Source organism: Bombina bombina, chromosome 10 (genome assembly GCF_027579735.1).
Source record: "Bombina bombina isolate aBomBom1 chromosome 10, aBomBom1.pri, whole genome shotgun sequence".
NCBI lineage: Eukaryota > Metazoa > Chordata > Amphibia > Anura > Bombinatoridae > Bombina > Bombina bombina.
The window spans coordinates 213,171,141-213,187,058 of NC_069508.1; the positions used below are offsets into that span (position 1 = coordinate 213,171,141).

A 15,918-nucleotide genomic window follows, 5' to 3' on the forward strand; every position below is an offset into this window, starting at 1 on the left:
TAGCAGCCATATTAGTAGAGGGATGTTAAATCTGTATCACATAAAGATCACTACACAGTAACATAACGTGTAATGTAGGTGTCTGTATCATATAAAGATCACTACACAGTAACATAACATGTAATGTAGGTGTCTGTATCACATAAAGATTACTATATAGTAATATAACATGTAATGTAGGTGTCTGTATCACATAAAGATCACTATATAGTAACGTAACATATAATGTAGGTGTCTGTATCACATAAAGATCACTACACAGTAACATAACATGTAATGTAGGTGTCTGTATCACATAAAGATCACTACATAGTAACATAACATGTAATGTAGGTGTCTGTATCACATAAAGATCACTACATAGTAACATAACATGTAATGTAGGTGTCTGTATCATATAAATATCATTATATAGTAACATAACATGTAATGTAGGTGTCTGTATCATATAAAGATCACTTCATAGTAACATGACATGTAATGTAGGTGTCTGTATCACATAAAGATTACTATATAGTAACATAACATATAATGTAGGTGTCTGTATCACATAAAGATCACTATATAGTAACATAACATGTAATGTAGGTGTCTGTATCACATAAAGATCACTATATAGTAACATAACATGTAATGTAGGTGTCCGTATCACATAAAGATCACTATATAGTAACATAACATGTAATGTAGGTGTCTGTATCACATAAAGATCACTACACAGTAACATAACGTGTAATGTAGGTGTCTGTATCACATAAAGATCACTACATAGTAACACAACATGTAATGTAGGTGTCTGTGTCACATAAAGATCACTACATAGTAACACAACATGTAATGTAGGTGTCTGTATCACATAAAGATCACTACATAGTAACACAACATGTAATGTAGGTGTCTGTATCACATAAAGATCACTACATAGTAACAAAACATGTAATGTAGGTGTCTGTATCACATAAAGATCACTACATAGTAACACAACATGTAATGTAGGTGTCTGTATCACATAAAGATCACTACACAGTAACATAACATGTAATGTAGGTGTCTGTATCACATAAAGATCACTACACAGTAACATAACGTGTAATGTAGGTGTCTATATCACATAAAGATCACTACATAGTAACATAACATGTAATGTAGGTGTCTGTATCACATAAAGATCAATACATAGTAACATAACATGTAATGTAGGTGTCTGTATCACATAAAGAGCAATACATAGTAACATAACATGTAATGTAGGTGTCTGTATCACATAAAGATCACTACACAGTAACATAACATGTAATGTAGGTGTCTGTATCACATAAAGATCACTACATAGTAACACAACATGTAATGTAGGTGTCTGTATCACTTAAAGATCACTACACAGTAACATAACGTGTAATGTAGGTGTCTGTATCACATAAAGATCACTACATAGTAACATAACATGTAATGTAGGTGTCTGTATCACATAAAGATCAATACATAGTAACATAACATAACATGTAATGTAGGTGTCTGTATCACATAAAGATCAATACATAGTAACATAACATGTAATGTAGCTGTCTGTATCACATAAAGATCACTACACAGTAACATAACATGTAATGTAGGTGTCTGTATCACATAAAGATCACTACATAGTAACATAACATGTAATGTACGTGTCTGTATCACATAAAGATCACTATATAGTAACATAACGTGTAATATAGGTGTCTGTATCATATAAAGATCACTACACAGTAACATAACGTAATGTAGGTGTCTGTATCACATAAAGATCACTATATAGTAACATAACATATAATGTAGGTGTCTGTATCACATAAAGATCACTACATAGTAACATAACATGTAATGTAGGTGTCTGTGTCACATAAAGATCACTACACAGTAACATAACATGTAATGTAGGTGTCTGTATCACATAATGATCACTACATAGTAACATAACATATAATGTAGGTGTCTGTATCACATAAAGATCACTACACAGTAACATAACATGTAATGTAGGTGTCTGTATCACATAAAGATCACTACATAGTAACATAACATGTAATGTAGGTGTCTGTATCACATAAAGATCACTACACAGTAACATAACGTGTAATGTAGGTGTCTGTATCACATAAAGATCACTACATAGTAACATAACATGTAATGTAGGTGTCTGTATCACATAAAGATCACTACACAGTAACATAACATGTAATGTAGGTGTCTGTATCACATAAAGATCACTACATAGTAACATAACATGTAATGTAGGTGTCTGTATCACATAAAGATCACTACATAGTAACCTAACATGTAATGTAGGTGTCTGTATCACATAAAGATCACTACATAGTAACATAACATGTAATGTAGGTGTCTGTATCACATAAAGATCACTACATAGTAACCTAACATGTAATGTAGGTGTCTGTATCACATAAAGATCACTACATAGTAACATAACATGTAATGTAGGTGTCTGTATCACATAAATATCACTACATAGTAACATAACATCTAATGTAGGTGTCTGTATCATATAAAGATCACTACATAGTAACATAACATGTAATGTAGGTGTCTGTATCACATAAAGATCACTACATAGTAACATAACATGTAATGTAGGTGTCTGTATCACATAAATATCACTACATAGTAACCTAACATGTAATGTAGGTGTCTGTATCACATAACGATCACTACATAGTAACATAACATGTAATGTAGGTGTCTATCACATAACAATCACTACATAGTAACATAACATGTAATGTAGGTGTCTGTATCACATAAACATTACTACATAGTAACATAACATATAATGTAGGTGTCTGTATCACATAAAAATCACTACATAGTAACATAACATGTAATGTAGGTGTCTGTATCACATAAACATTACTACATAGTAACATAACATATAATGTAGGTGTCTGTATCACATAAAGATCACTACATAGTAACATAACATGTAATGTAGGTGTCTGTATCACATAAACATTACTACATAGTAACATAACATGTAATGTAGGTGTCTGTATCACATAAACATCACTACATAGTAACATAACATGTAATGTAGGTGTCTGTATCACATAAACATTACTACATAGTAACATAACATATAATGTAGGTGTCTGTATCACATAAAGATCACTACATAGTAACATAACATGTAATGTAGGTGTCTGTATCACATAAAGATCACTACATAGTAACATAACATGTAATGTAGGTGTCTGTATCACATAAAGATCACTACACAGTAACATAACGTGTAATGTAGGTGTCTGTATCACATAAAGATCACTACATAGTAACATAACATGTAATGTAGGTGTCTGTATCACATAAAGATCACTAAATAGTAACATAACATGTAATGTAGGTGTCTGTATCACATAAAGATCACTACATAGTAACATAACATGTAATGTAGGTGTCTGTATCACATAAACATTACTACATAGTAACATAACATATAATGTAGGTGTCTGTATCATATAAAGATCACTACATAGTAACATAACATATAATGTAGGTGTCTGTATCACATAAAGATCACTACATAGTAACATAACATGTAATGTAGGTGTCTGTATCACATAAAGATCACTACATAGTAAAATAAACATTTCTTAACTTTAAATTTGTTTGTCTAAATCTTTTTAAGGGACTCACCATACTAACGAGACTTCTTAGAACATCTCGCCTGAGTGGAGAGTTTTTGAATATCAGGTCCTTAGAGAGCAGTGAATAAATTCACTGCTAGAATTCTACTCTTTATGATGAATATAAAAACCTGGGTGTACATTATTTAACGCATCATTTTCTAATCACTATAATTCCTGTCACACACTTTTTGTTATGGGATACAAGTTAAGTCTGATTTTTAATGCAGTGCTTTGGATTCTGGTTACAGTATAAATGTTTATGTTCTAGGTGCCTCTTCTCCAGACATGGAGGCCAACTATGGGACTGGTCTCTTGGACATGGTCAAAGGAGGAGCGGGTCGTCTCTTTAGCAACCTAAAGGATAATTTAAAGGACACTCTAAAGGACACATCTACTAAAGTAATGCAGTCTGTTGCCAGGTAAGTGGTTCTTTCAGTTATGAGAATGTTTGTATCCCCTAAAGTATACATTTATATGAGTCTAGTCTATATGTGATAGTTTTTCAAGTCTCTGAGATTTGTAGTGAGCTAGAAATACTTGTGGAACAAATGTTTTTTTTTGTGAGGTTTCACCAAGTGAATTAGAAGGTGTAACACACATACTGTGTGTTCCTGCCGCTCTATTGCTCTCTGTTTAGTAGTTGGTTCCTGACAAATGTGAAATCTATAAGATCACTTGTGATTTTGGACAATTTGTTGGCACCACTACAATATCTTGGGCGTGATGTTGAGGCACAAAATATTGTCTATACCAAGACCTAACTGTGCATGGCATTGGGAATGTTAGCGATAACTCATCTCATGTATAGGTATGTGACAACATTCAATTAAGGCTAGGGATATTGTTAAGGGAAGCTTGTACCCAGGTGACCATGTGAAGGCTGTGTCCATGGCAGCCGCAATATTGCAATCCTAGTGAAAAATGGTATGGACCAGACTAAAGAACCTTTTGGATATCAGATTAACAATGGTTAACAGAAAGATAATAGCTGTTGACTGAATACTTTAGGAGACATTGGGCTAGATTACAAGTGGCGTGGGGACTCAATAAGCAATGTCACGACAGCGCTAACTAGCGCGCATACTACAAATTGAAAGTAAACTGTTTTTTTTTTTTTTTTTTTTTAACTGCATGCCACGGGAAGTCTAGGGAAGAAGGAGTTAAAGTTGTCGTGATATCTAAAGTCCAGAAGTTGGCATGCATCAGACTTTCACTTGTGAGCTAACAGTTTACTTTCAACTTATAATATGTTTGCTAATCCGCCCGCTTAAAAATTTACTTTTAGCACAGTTAGTGCGAGAACGAAAGTAAAATTTAGTGTGCCATTTGTAATTTAGCTCCTTATATTCTACTAGTGTTAAAGCCTGTGTACACGGGCCAAAATGTCCCCTCCAAGATCCTTTCCCTAGCCTGTATTCCCCCCCCTCCACTCTAGAATCCCCTGTACCTCCTTCTCCCTCCCGTCTCCCTCCAGCGATGGTTCGCCCACCCGCCTCCCTCCTAACCCTCCCACGCCACCAACGATCGGCACCACCACTGCCCGATGCAGAGAGGGACACAGAGTGTCCTTCTTTGCTTCAGTACCTCTGATAGACTATTTCCGCTCTGCCCTACTCGTGTAGCATGCAGAAATAGCTCGATTTAGCTACATTTAGCGAGATTGTGGCCGAGAGAGGCCCAGGTCAGCAGCTGGCCTTGTGCTGGTCTCCCGCAGTCTCTACTGCACATCTGTGCTGGTCGTTAAGGGGTTAATGCAAGGTATGTTTGTCTCATGCTGTAGTCTCTACTGCGCAAGACTGCGTCGGACAAACATACCTGGCTTTTTATTTTGTAGGATTTCCCAAGTATCTAACTGCCCCATAATGCATTCTGATTTTTTTTAGTGTTAGGTTTTTTATTTTGGGGGGTTTGGTGGGTGGGGGGTTTGGTGGGTGGGGGGTTTTACTGTTAGGGGGGACTTTGTGTATTTTGAATGTAAAAGAGCTGTTTATCTTGGGGCAATGCCCTGCAAAAAAACACTTTTAAGGGCTACTAGTAGTTTATTCTTAGAGTAGGGTTTTTTTTTTTTATTTTAATAGGGATTAGGTATAATTTTGTAAAATGTGATCATTTTGTTTTTTATTTTCTTTAATCTTTAGATTTTTTTATTTTCTATAATTGTAGCTTAAAGGGATAGTCTACACCAGAATTTTAATTTTGACTAGACTGTCCCTTTAAAAATAAAAAATAATTATTACTTGCGGTGTGGGTTTGATGGCGGATATAGGGGTTAATAGTTTAATTAGGCATATTGCGTTGTGGGGGGGTTGTCGGTTTAGGGGTTAATACTTTTATTGGTCCCGATGTGGGTTTGATGGCGGATATAGGGGTTTTACGTGTCAGACTTTTTTTTGGGAGGCCGGTTAGACTTTTACGGGAGACTTGATATTATTTTCACTTTTCTTAGGTGCCGGCAGTTTCTAAAGTGCCTTAAGTCACTAGCAACTCCAGAAATTTGTATTTACACTCATTTCTGGACATCGCTAGTTTATCCGACTTACAGCACTTTATGAACTGCCGGTGGGGTTTATTGGATGTGCGAGGTGAAATTACGGGCGGTGCGGGTTGCAGCGCTTGCGCTGAAGCCTGCGCCGTATATGTAATCTCGCCCCTAGAACTCTCTTATTATCCATATAAGGCAATTGCTCAGCAAATAGCATCTCTGTGACACAATAAAATGTATTTATTTTAACATGAACACCATTCAACTAAAAAGATATTACACAAAAAAGTGCCTTTGAAAGAACACAAACTGAAAAATATTTTTGCCCAAATAGGTTTAAATAGACAGCATTTTCCTGTTCTTAAAGCATTGAAGGATTTTAGCAGTTCCCTTCCTACATTTTGAATACCCCCCCCCCCCTTCAGGTATTCGCTGCCAGCCCTCCCCCATTCCAGATTATTTTTTATTTTTTCAGACAGGGGGCGGTACAGATTCTTACAGCACACCCCATGGACTGTAGATGTGCGCTCTGCTTGCAAAACTAATTTCTTCTTTTACATCTTCATCTATATAATTCTAGCAAATCATGTGGCACATTATCAAGCTACCCACTGTTTTGTTTTTTTCATAATGGAGAGCCAGAGAGGATTGTTATCTTGTTGTACATGGATTTATGTTTGTTGGTCAGGTGAGCTTTTTACTTTAGTGCGATAAACAATTACATGACACACCAAGTTCTTCATCTGAATCTGTCACATTTACAGTATTTATCGACTTACTATAGCGGTCAGCAACAATGTTATAATAGCTACAAATAGCTAAACAAGAATCAAGCACAATGTTACAGCCAACCCAACTCCCACATAAATCTAGAGACCGGTGCACTCTCACAAACTTGTTTCCTTGGCCAGGGTGCTGAGTGAAATTTCAATTATAAACAGAAGAAAACATCACTCACTGGGCTTGACAGCAAAAGATGTCCTTTATTCAAGTGACGTTTCGGGGCATACACCCCTTCATCAGATACATATATACTGTATATATTCATATAGATATTTATTTTACATAAATCTAGTAAAATATATATTTAAAATAAAAAGCACATTGGGATGCAAAGTTTTCCTAACTACTCTTTAGCGCTGTTGTTCTAATTTGGTGTCAGGTTAGCTTGCGAGCAATAAGTGTTTTTTAACAGCACACCTAATTGAAGTCCATGGGAGAAGTTAACGCAGCTTCAAAATCTAAATACATTTTTATTTTTACGTTAACATTGTACTTTGAGCGCAGTTAAGCGCACAAGGTAAAGTAACTGTTAGTGCGCCACTTGAAATCTAGCCACGTGTGTTTTAACAACTGAAATGAGCATGGTTTAAAACAGAGGTGGTGAATAGGTGTCACAAGTGGTCAAGGACTCTGGGCTACCATCATTCTGGCTTGTTTCATAGGCTTTAGTGCTTAATTGATTAAGTCCCTTTAATAGATTATGTTCCTTTTTAATCCATGATATTTATCAACAATAAAGTGTTATGTGCTGATATATTTATACTATAAATTTGAGAGAAAATGTAATTTTACTGTTTCTTTTATGTCCATTTAAAATAAAAATAAAACACACTCCTAAATATTTGTTTAAGTCTTTTGCTAGTTTGGACATAGACTATCAAAGATCAAATTTCCCCTCTCCTGCCCTAAAATGTAAACATTAAAAAAAGTTCAGTAGACTTCCTAGATACTAGTTTTTAAGAAAAGTGTAGAAATCATGAGATTATATTGATGCAACGTGTTAGTGAACTTTTTAAGTGATGTGAAACCCCTTAAAATCACAAGGAAACTGGGTTTTTTGATAGCTTGGCATTGAAATGGAACGTCTTGTAAAAATGGTGTGATGGTCATTGCGTGGCCCTTCTAATGGACTGGAGCTGGCCCTATATAATCTGCCCTTTAAGGGAAAATCTAAGCTTATATGCTCACCTACATATATCATTAACCACTCATTTTCCTACAGTTTGCAGAATGATGCAGATTATGGAGGTTAATCCTACTGTCCCTCTGTTCATGTCTCAGTGTCTCAAAGGAAATTTGAGACCATTCAAACTCTGTTACTGAATGTCCAAACCCAACCCAGATGCAGAACACATAAACATTTCCTAGGACTGTTCAGACTCAAAACTCTGATCATTCTATGTCACACCCCTTATACTAGGACAACCCAAACACATATCTAGATCAAAACACTGCCTATGGCTGCCCAGACTCTAAACTCTGATCCCCAGGCCAACCACGCTATGTTCCTTACCACTAGCACAAACCCAACCCAGATCAAAATGTTGCTTATAACTTTACAGGCTCCAAATTCTGATCATCCAGACCACCCATGCCACATCCCCTCCATCCAGTACAAACCCAACCCAGATCACTAAAATGTAATTCTTATATTCTAGATATTGGTATGCTTGTGCCCCCTTATAGCAAAAACAACTCCCCCCTATAGTCTTATACAAACAAATAGACAGAAAGATAAATGGTGCCCAGTATTTTTAAGCTAAAACCAAATAAAATGTCTCCAAACAGTAATTAAATATCAAATGAGAAATAAAACTTTTAATAATATGTATAAATTCCCTCAGATACAGTAACACAAAAAACAAAAGTCTAAATAACTCCAAACTATAAAAAGTATAATTCCTCATAAAATTAGTTAACATACAGGTATATAGAGAATCCATACTGTCTGGCTCCATTAGGTAACTGATAGAACCATAAAGAGAAAAATGCAGGAATCCAATGCCTTGGTTAAAAATCCAGATACTTTATTGGTCCAAAAATAAAAAAAATAAAAAAAACCATCAGATTTTTACAAACAGTATAACATGGAAGATAGATAGAGCTAGAACACTAAGTCCTTGCTGCACTGGCTTACGCGTTTCGGCCGTAGCCTTACTCTTAGCCTGATTGAAACTCCTAACACAGCTGGGCTTATAACAAAGACTGGTGTGATTTGATAGGTTAAAATCAAAAGGGCAGGACTTAGTGTATATATACAAAAACAGGTATAAACCTTTCTAACCTCGTTAAATGTTAGTCTATCTTAGCCACTAGGCTGATTATTCACCCTTAATCAGAATAATTTATTAATCACTATATTAAATTCATCAAGATACTTTGACACTGAATACATATACAACTATGATGATTCATTCATCTGCAACTGTGTTGTAATTATGTAAGTGAGCTGTTATGAGCGAGAGTGCTTTTGTGACAACTCCTATGTATTAAAGGTGGTGTTGAACTTAGCAACCAATCTGACTTACTACCACTATCTGCAAGATACACATAGAAGGCAATTAAAGTATTCAGATAAGTAGAGCAAGTCAGAAATACTCCAAATCTGGACCTACATGAAAATAATGTCCTAGGTGGGTTCCAAATGTTAAAGTTTATACATATAAAACTATAGTTAGAATATTTCTCAAGAACTAAACCCAAAGTAGAGGCAATAACTGTCCTCATTAGGCAAATGGTTGGGCGATATAATACAAAACGTGTTTACTATAATCTTAAGAAAGACTTAGTCTCCATCTGGGTATATATATTTCAAGTAAACATAAGGTAGATCATACTTGTAATAAGCAGCCTAGATCTACTAGTAAGAAAAACACTTTTAAAACAAGTAAAAGTGTGCTCATAAACACATAGGTAAAACATGTCATAAGAGCTAGTTGTTATCCTTCCAGATTTAGACAAATACTAGGGTTGATCAATATTTAAGACTGAAGATGGATCAATTGCTAAGAATGGGAAATATAATATATACAAACAAATGGCTAAATGGAAGATGTTACACTAGCATAAAAATATTGTATTTATTAAAATAGTAGTGTAAAGGCAGTGTAGACTTTTATTCCCAATAATTGATTAAATCATATTGGGAATTTAATCCACCTGGAAACCTTGTTTCTAGATGAAAAATCCAATACATTTCTCTCTTGTAGAGGAGATTCTCTCTGTCTCCCCCTCTCTTAGGGGTGAGTACCTGTTCTATAGCTTTCCAGCTAAAGAAGGACAGATCTTTTTGATGCTTAACTGCAAAATGTGTCACAATAGGTGTAGTGGCCTTACCTACAGAGATAGTACTAAAATGCTCCCTAATGCGTGACCTAATGTCTCTGGTGGTAAGCCCTATGTATTGCACCCTACATTGGGTGCATTCAATCATATAGACCACGTATGTAGAGGAGCAATTTAGACAGCGTTCAATTTCAAAGGTTTTTCCATTGATGTTTGAGGTAAAGGAAGAGGTGATCTCAACGTGGTCACAGGGTTTACATTTCCTGTGGCCACATTTGTACATACCTCTGTGTGTTAGCCATGAATTCATAGTAGTTGTTCGGTCACTTTTAAGTTGGGAGGGAGATACCATGTTCCCTATTGTACTCGCTCTTCTGTAAGAGCATCTCAGGCCGTAATCCACTGTGTTTACCAATTTATCATCAGCTCGCAATAAACCAAAATGCTTGCGGACAATTCCACATATTTGCTTATATTGCGAGCTGTAGTTAGTGACAAAGGTAACACCCTTGTAAGGGACAGTTTCTGTCCTCCTTTTTTCCTTCTTATTTCCCAAGTTAAGTAGGGTCTTCCTATCTATACTTTCTACCTCTTTAAGGGCTTTATTTATGTCAGTCTTTTTATAGCCGCGTTGTTTGAAACGGCCTATCAATTGTTCCGATTGATCCCTAAAGGTACCCTCATCCGAACAATTTCTCTTGAGTCGGATGAGTTACGCGTAAGTAAGATAAAGAGAAATATGCAGGAATCCAATGCCTTGGTTAAAAATCCAGATACTTTATTGGTCCAAAAATTAAAAAATCAAAAAACCATCAGATTGTTACAAACAGTATAACATGGAAGATAGATAGAGCTAGAACACTAAGTCCTTGCTGCACTGGCTTACGCGTTTCGGCCGTAGCCTTACTCTTAGCCTGATTGAAACTCCTAACACAGCTGGGCTTATAACAAAGACTGGTGTGATTTGATAGGTTAAAATCAAAAGGGCAGGACTTAGTGTATATATATAAAAACAGGTATAAACCTTTCTAACCTCGTTAAATGTTAGTCTATCTTAGCCACTAGGCTGATTATTCACCCTTAATCAGAATAATTTATTAATCACTATATTAAATTCATCAAGATACTTTGACACTGAATACATATACAACTATGATGATTCATTCATCTGCAACTGTGTTGTAATTATGTAAGTGAGCTGTTATGAGCGAGAGTGCTTTTGTGACAACTCCTATGTATTAAAGGTGGTGTTGAACTTAGCAACCAATCTGACTTACTACCACTATCTGCAAGATACACATAGAAGGCAATTAAAGTATTCAGATAAGTAGAGCAAGTCAGAAATACTCCAAATCTGGACCTACATGAAAATAATGTCCTAGGTGGGTTCCAAATGTTAAAGTTTATACATATAAAACTATAGTTAGAATATTTCTCAAGCTATGGGGGCAAAGTTTGCCCCATCCTATGCCAATTTATATCTTGGGTGGTGGGAGCTGTCCCACGTCTATGCACAGAGTAATCCCTTTCTTGAGAACAGTATTGTCTATCGACGTTTCATAGACGATTTGTTTCTGGTGTGGAAGGGAGGCACAGATAAAACTCAACAGTTTGTTGATTGGATTAATGTGAATGAACTTAATCTGACCTTTACCTTTGATATCAATGAACATGAGATTAATTATCTGGATGTCACCATTAAAGGTAAAGCCGATGGCACAATTGAAACCACCAGCTATAGGAAACCTATCTCAGGTAACACCTTGCTTCATGGCAAGAGCTGTCACCCACCCCATGTTCCGTACGCGATTGCCAAAGGACAACTCATCTGACTCAAGAGAAATTGTTCCGATGAGGGTACCTTTAGGGATCAATCGGAACAATTGATAGGCCATTTCAAACAACGCGGCTATAAAAAGACTGACATAGATAAAGCCCTTAAAGAGGTAGAAAGTATAGACAGAAAGACCCTACTTAACTTGGGAAATAAGAAGGAAAAAAGGAGGACAGAAACTGTCCCTTACAAAGGTGTTACCTTTGTCACTAACTACAGCTCGCAATATAAGCAAATATGTGGAATTGTCCGCAAGCATTTTGGTTTATTGCGAGCTGATGATAAATTGGTAAACACAGTGGATTACGGCCTGAGATGCTCTTACAGAAGAGCGAGTACAATAGGGAACATGGTATCTCCCTCCCAACTTAAAAGTGACCGAACAACTACTATGAATTCATGGCTAACACACAGAGGTATGTAAAAATGTGGCCACAGGAAATGTAAACCCTGTGACCACGTTGAGATCACCTCTTCCTTTACCTCAAACATCAATGGAAAAACCTTTGAAATTGAACGCTGTCTAAATTGCTCCTCTACATACGTGGTCTATGTGATTGAATGCACCCAATGTAGGGTGCAATACATAGGGCTTACCACCAGAGACATTAGGTCACGCATTAGGGAGCATTTTAGTACTATCTCTGTAGGTAAGGCCACTACACCTATTGTGACACATTTTGCAGTTAAGCATCAAAAAGATCTGTCCTTCTTTAGCTGGAAAGCTATAGAACAGGTACTCACCCCTAAGAGAGGGGGAGACAGAGAGAATCTCCTCTACAAGAGAGAAATGTATTGGATTTTTCATCTAGAAACAAGGTTTCCAGGTGGATTAAATTCCCAATATGATTTAATCAATTATTGGGAATAAAAGTCTACACTGCCTTTACACTACTATTTTAATAAATACAATATTTTTATGCTAGTGTAACATCTTCCATTTAGCCATTTGTTTGTATATATTATATTTCCCATTTTTAGCAATTGATCCATCTTCAGTCTTAAATATTGATCAACCCTAGTATTTGTCTAAATCTGGAAGGATAACAACTAGCTCTTATGACATGTTTTACCTATGTGTTTATGAGCACACTTTTACTTGTTTTAAAAGTGTTTTTCTTACTAGTAGATCTAGGCTGCTTATTACAAGTATGATCTACCTTATGTTTACTTGAAATATATATACCCAGATGGAGACTAAGTCTTTCTTAAGATTATAGTAAACACGTTTTGTATTATATCGCCCAACCAAATTGCCTAATGAGGACAGTTATTGCCTCTACTTTGGGTTTAGTTCTTGAGAAATATTCTAACTATAGTTTTATATGTATAAACTTTAACATTTGGAACCCACCTAGGACATTATTTTCATGTAGGTCCAGATTTGGAGTATTTCTGACTTGCTCTACTTATCTGAATACTTTAATTGCCTTCTATGTGTATCTTGCAGATAGTGGTAGTAAGTCAGATTGGTTGCTAAGTTCAACACCACCTTTAATACATAGGAGTTGTCACAAAAGCACTCTCGCTCATAACAGCTCACTTACATAATTACAACACAGTTGCAGATGAATGAATCATCATAGTTGTATATGTATTCAGTGTCAAAGTATCTTGATGAATTTAATATAGTGATTAATAAATTATTCTGATTAAGGGTGAATAATCGGCCTAGTGGCTAAGATAGACTAACATTTAACGAGGTTAGAAAGGTTTATACCTGTTTTTGTATATATACACTAAGTCCTGCCCTTTTGATTTTAACCTATCAAATCACACCAGTCTTTGTTATAAGCCCAGCTGTGTTAGGAGTTTCAATCAGGCTAAGAGTAAGGCTATGGCCGAAACGCGTAAGCCAGTGCAGCAAGGACTTAGTGTTCTAGCTCTATCTATCTTCCATGTTATACTGTTTGTAACAATCTGATGGTTTTTTGATTTTTTAATTTTTGGACCAATAAAGTATCTGGATTTTTAACCAAGGCATTGGATTCCTGCATTTTTCTCTTTATCTTACTTTGCCGGTTGTTCTACACTGGAATCTGCATAGTGCCTGAGCACTCAACCACGGGGACCCGACAACCAATAGGAGGTGGAGAAGGAAACGCAGGTGTGCGTGTCATGTGACTGGGAAATTGGCGAACAACGTTCAGCAAGCTGTGGGGAACTTATGTATACGGGCGAACAGGCACTACGAATACCCAGTGAATACCTGAAAAGAGAGGTTTGTTGCCCAGGACCGCCGTATATGCCGCCCCTCTGAACACGGATCCACCTTCAATCCAGCCAAGCAAGAATCCAAGTTTGTGAGTAACGCTTATTACATTGTTGAAAGCATTACCGGAAGAAGTGGTAACATTGATATAAGATTGTGTTCTTTGCCGTCTTCCATATCCAGGCTGTGAATCAATGTGGAATATATGTACTTTCAGTGACTAGTACTTTGCTTTGTTTGCTTTATATTCCTGTCACATTTGCTTATGTTTTTCACCATATCTGACCAAGGCATCACAGTGGGCCGCAATTTTGAGTGCACCATTTGTTTTAACTTGAAAAAGGATAAGGACTTGGTTATTTTGCTTATTAATTTGCCGGTCAGTGGTTTTTAGTGAAATTGAGCACACCTGCATCCGCTCCACCAGTTTGTGTGTACTCCCAGGAATACATGTATTTAGGGGTACGGTAGGCTTATTTAGCACACTTAAGGGAGTTCCTTCAATTCCTTTTCTCATTTGTTAACTGATAGAACCAGTCTCAAAAACATAGACTTGTATTCATTTATACACATTTAAATACATTTTGACTAAATGCTTATTAAACGCTGTGCTGCTTAAATTAAAAAGATGGTAGCATAACATTTTTCTGACATATTTATAAAAAAAAACATTTTTGTTGAGAGCATAATTTTCTTGCCCAGATTTGAAGAGCAGAGGATATGTATCCTTGCAGATATCTGCTGTGACTGGATAGAGCTGTAGTGTATCATGTCCGCCAAACATCGCTGAATGCCGACAGCATACACTGTCAGCATTTAACATTGCACAAGCAGTTCTAGTGAACTGCTTGTGCAATTTCGCCCCCTGCAGATTTGCGGCCGCTAGCAGGGGGTGTCAATCAACCCGATCATATAGGATTGGGAGGATTGATGTCCGCAGCCTCAGAGGCACTGGGTAGCGGACGTGTTAAGGAGCTGCTTCATAATGGCTGTTTACGGCTAGCCTGAAGGTAGAGACCAGAAGGTGATTGGTGGCTATGGAAATATGTAGCCCCTGATTAGCTCAGAAGCGGTGTTCAACTAAGGACTAGTAGTACATTGATCGTCCAGAGCTGACATTGCGGGGGTTAAACACATTAACACATAGTTAAAGGGAAGCAACAGTGAAATAGGAAAAAAAGGAATTAGAGTATTTTCCTATTGCAGTTAAATGTCTTTTTAATTTCATAAAGATTAACTCGGTCGTCTCTAATTGTCCTGATGTCTTCTCTACTGGGTAATCTCTGGACACAGCAATAGAACAGGAATGCAGCTGAATTACTATAATCTGTGTATTAGAGATACAGTATATTGTGATTATATAGTACTCTTATAAAAGAACAATTTGCCCAGTAATGATGGAGTCATTTCTTTTCTACAGTTACACTAAAGGAGAACTTGACATTTCCTACATAACCTCAAGGATTATTGGTGAGTTGTCTTATTTAAAATATTTATATTTTAAAGGTAAATATTGATATTTTAAAGGCAATGATTTCATTGGATGTTGTGTCAAAATTTACTCATGTGATAGATGTTTTTTTACCTTTCTAAAACTTAGAAATAAAGATATCAAGATTTAAGGGATAGATAAATGCACTTT

The 15,918-nt window shown here is 36.2% G+C and overlaps 1 protein-coding gene across 1 annotated transcript in view; it reads left to right on the top strand.

Annotated features, from left to right (window-relative positions):
- Positions 1–15,918, top strand: part of DNAJC6 (DnaJ heat shock protein family (Hsp40) member C6) — a 328,505-nt gene that overhangs the window by 37,822 nt on the left and 274,765 nt on the right. The window contains exons 2-3 of the mRNA XM_053693681.1: positions 3,949–4,099; positions 15,697–15,746. Of these exons, the coding sequence (XP_053549656.1) occupies positions 3,949–4,099; positions 15,697–15,746 (201 nt within the window). The remainder of the gene's footprint in view (positions 1–3,948; positions 4,100–15,696; positions 15,747–15,918) is intronic.